Source organism: Antechinus flavipes, chromosome 6 (assembly GCF_016432865.1).
Source record: "Antechinus flavipes isolate AdamAnt ecotype Samford, QLD, Australia chromosome 6, AdamAnt_v2, whole genome shotgun sequence".
Classification (NCBI taxonomy): Eukaryota; Metazoa; Chordata; class Mammalia; order Dasyuromorphia; family Dasyuridae; genus Antechinus; species Antechinus flavipes.
Window position 1 is genome coordinate 242,732,290 of NC_067403.1, and position 2,072 is coordinate 242,734,361.

Genomic DNA, 2,072 nt, shown 5'->3' on the forward strand with positions numbered 1-2,072 from the left:
ATAAACACTTATACTTTATTATTTACTTCTAAGGGACAATCAGGTATTCAGAACTGTGACATAGTCAGACAATGTTTTCCAAACCTACCAGGAGAAATCTGTAAAGAAATCAGTAAAGAGATTATCCTGCATACAAAAAGAGAAAAAAGAATGACAAGTAAATGTTTTTTCAAACTTTGCTAACATATGGATTAAATGTCATTCACTCAAATAGCACTTGGAAAAGTCCTTTCTAACCTTAACCTTTATGGTTTAAGATACATTTTCTCCAGAGGAGTCTCTTCACAAAGGGAACTGACTATTGTCTTTAAAATGCATTGGGAAGGTGTAAAATTACAAAAACTTGAGAAACTTAAAAAAAATAACAACCTAATAACAATTGGGCCTTTGTTCTGGATGATTTGCTTACAGTTGTATATTGAATGATTTTAATTACTCCTTATTTTCTTTGCAGAGAAAGCCATTTCTTGTGATTCTGTTCTTTCATTTCGCATAGATGGAAAAAGGAAGGAATGTGACAGAATTCATCTTATTAGGACTTACACAGAATCTGAAGATGCAGAAAGTAATATTTGTCTTGTTTCTGATCTTATACATAGCAACACTTACAGGCAATCTTCTCATTATGGTGACAATCATCAACAGTCAAACTCTAAACTCCCCTATGTATTTCTTCCTGGCACACTTATCTTTTATAGATACAATCTTTTCATCTTCTTCAGCACCTAAACTTATTGTGGACTCCCTAAAAGAGAAGAAAACAATCTCCTTCAATTGGTGCATGACCCAAGTCTATGCAGAACATGCCTTTGGGGCTGCTGAGATCATCTTGCTCACAGTGATGGCCTATGATCGGTACGTTGCCATCTGTAAACCACTCCACTATACTACAATCATGAGCAGGAAGTTGTGTGGTCTGCTTGTGGGGGTAGCTTGGACAGGGGGCTTTCTCCATGCAACGATCCAGATTCTTTTCACAATATGGTTACCTTTTTGTGGACCCAACATTATAGATCACTTCATGTGTGACTTGTACCCTTTGCTCAATCTTGTCTGCAGGGATACCCATACTCTTGGTCTATTTGTGGCAGCTAATAGTGGCTTCAACTGTCTGTTAAACTTCTTCCTCTTGATGATTTCTTATGCTGTCATTCTGCGCTCCCTGAAGAACCATAGTATAGAAGGCAGACGTAAAGCCCTCTCCACCTGTGTCTCCCATATCACTGTGGTTGTCTTATTTTTTTTGCCTTGTATATTTGTGTACCTGAGGCCAGTGATGACCCTTCCTGTAGATAAAGCTGTGGCTATCTTTTATAGTATGGTGGCTCCCGTGTTAAACCCTTTAATCTACACACTAAGAAATGCAGAGGTCAAAAATGCTATGAGGAAACTCTGGACTCAGAAAATGAATTTAGGTAATAAGTAAATAGATCTGTTAGATAACATCCTTATAAATAATCATATATGAGAACTGAAAGCAAAGTATTAAATAGGACTAGTCCAATGGTCATTGTGCCAGGGCCATGAGACTGAAAAATCATTGACAGTACTTGATACAAGTCATAGACTGGTGAGATCAGCAACTAATTACCCAGAAAAAAAGTAGATTTTGATATGGAATAATTTTTATCTCTCTCCTCCTCCAAAACTCTAGGTCGATCATTTCCACAATTTAAGATGTCTTTTGTCCCCTGCTCCCTTACCCAGCAGACTCCTTTTCAGAATCCTCAAGATATTCCAAGGTTCCGTCTGATCTAAGCAAATATTCCTCCATTTCCCCTATGTGTGGACACTCCTCCCATGATCTAATTAAAAAAAGACTCATTGTATTTTAACAAGTGGATCTGAAGGCATTTGTTATACCTTATCCTAAAAGCTTTAGTTTAGAAAAGTTTGATCCTGTAATTGATATTTACATCTCTGGTTTATGAATTTCCATAATTTTTAATTCCTTATTTCTATGATGGTCAAGAGGGAAAGAGAATGTGATAGATTAAATAATGAAAGAAATTCACCTTAACTTCTTTTACTATCTGTTTTTTCCCAAATATATTACATTTAAAGTTTTATGT

The 2,072-nt window shown here is 36.1% G+C and overlaps 1 protein-coding gene across 1 annotated transcript; it reads left to right on the forward strand.

Annotated features, from left to right (window-relative positions):
* Positions 1-496: 496 nt before the first annotated feature.
* Positions 497-1,426, forward strand: LOC127541321 (olfactory receptor 4C12-like). Its single transcript, XM_051966605.1, has one exon. The coding sequence runs from the start codon at positions 497-499 to the stop codon at positions 1,424-1,426; it is 930 nt and encodes a 309-aa protein (XP_051822565.1).
* Positions 1,427-2,072: the final 646 nt, after the last annotated feature.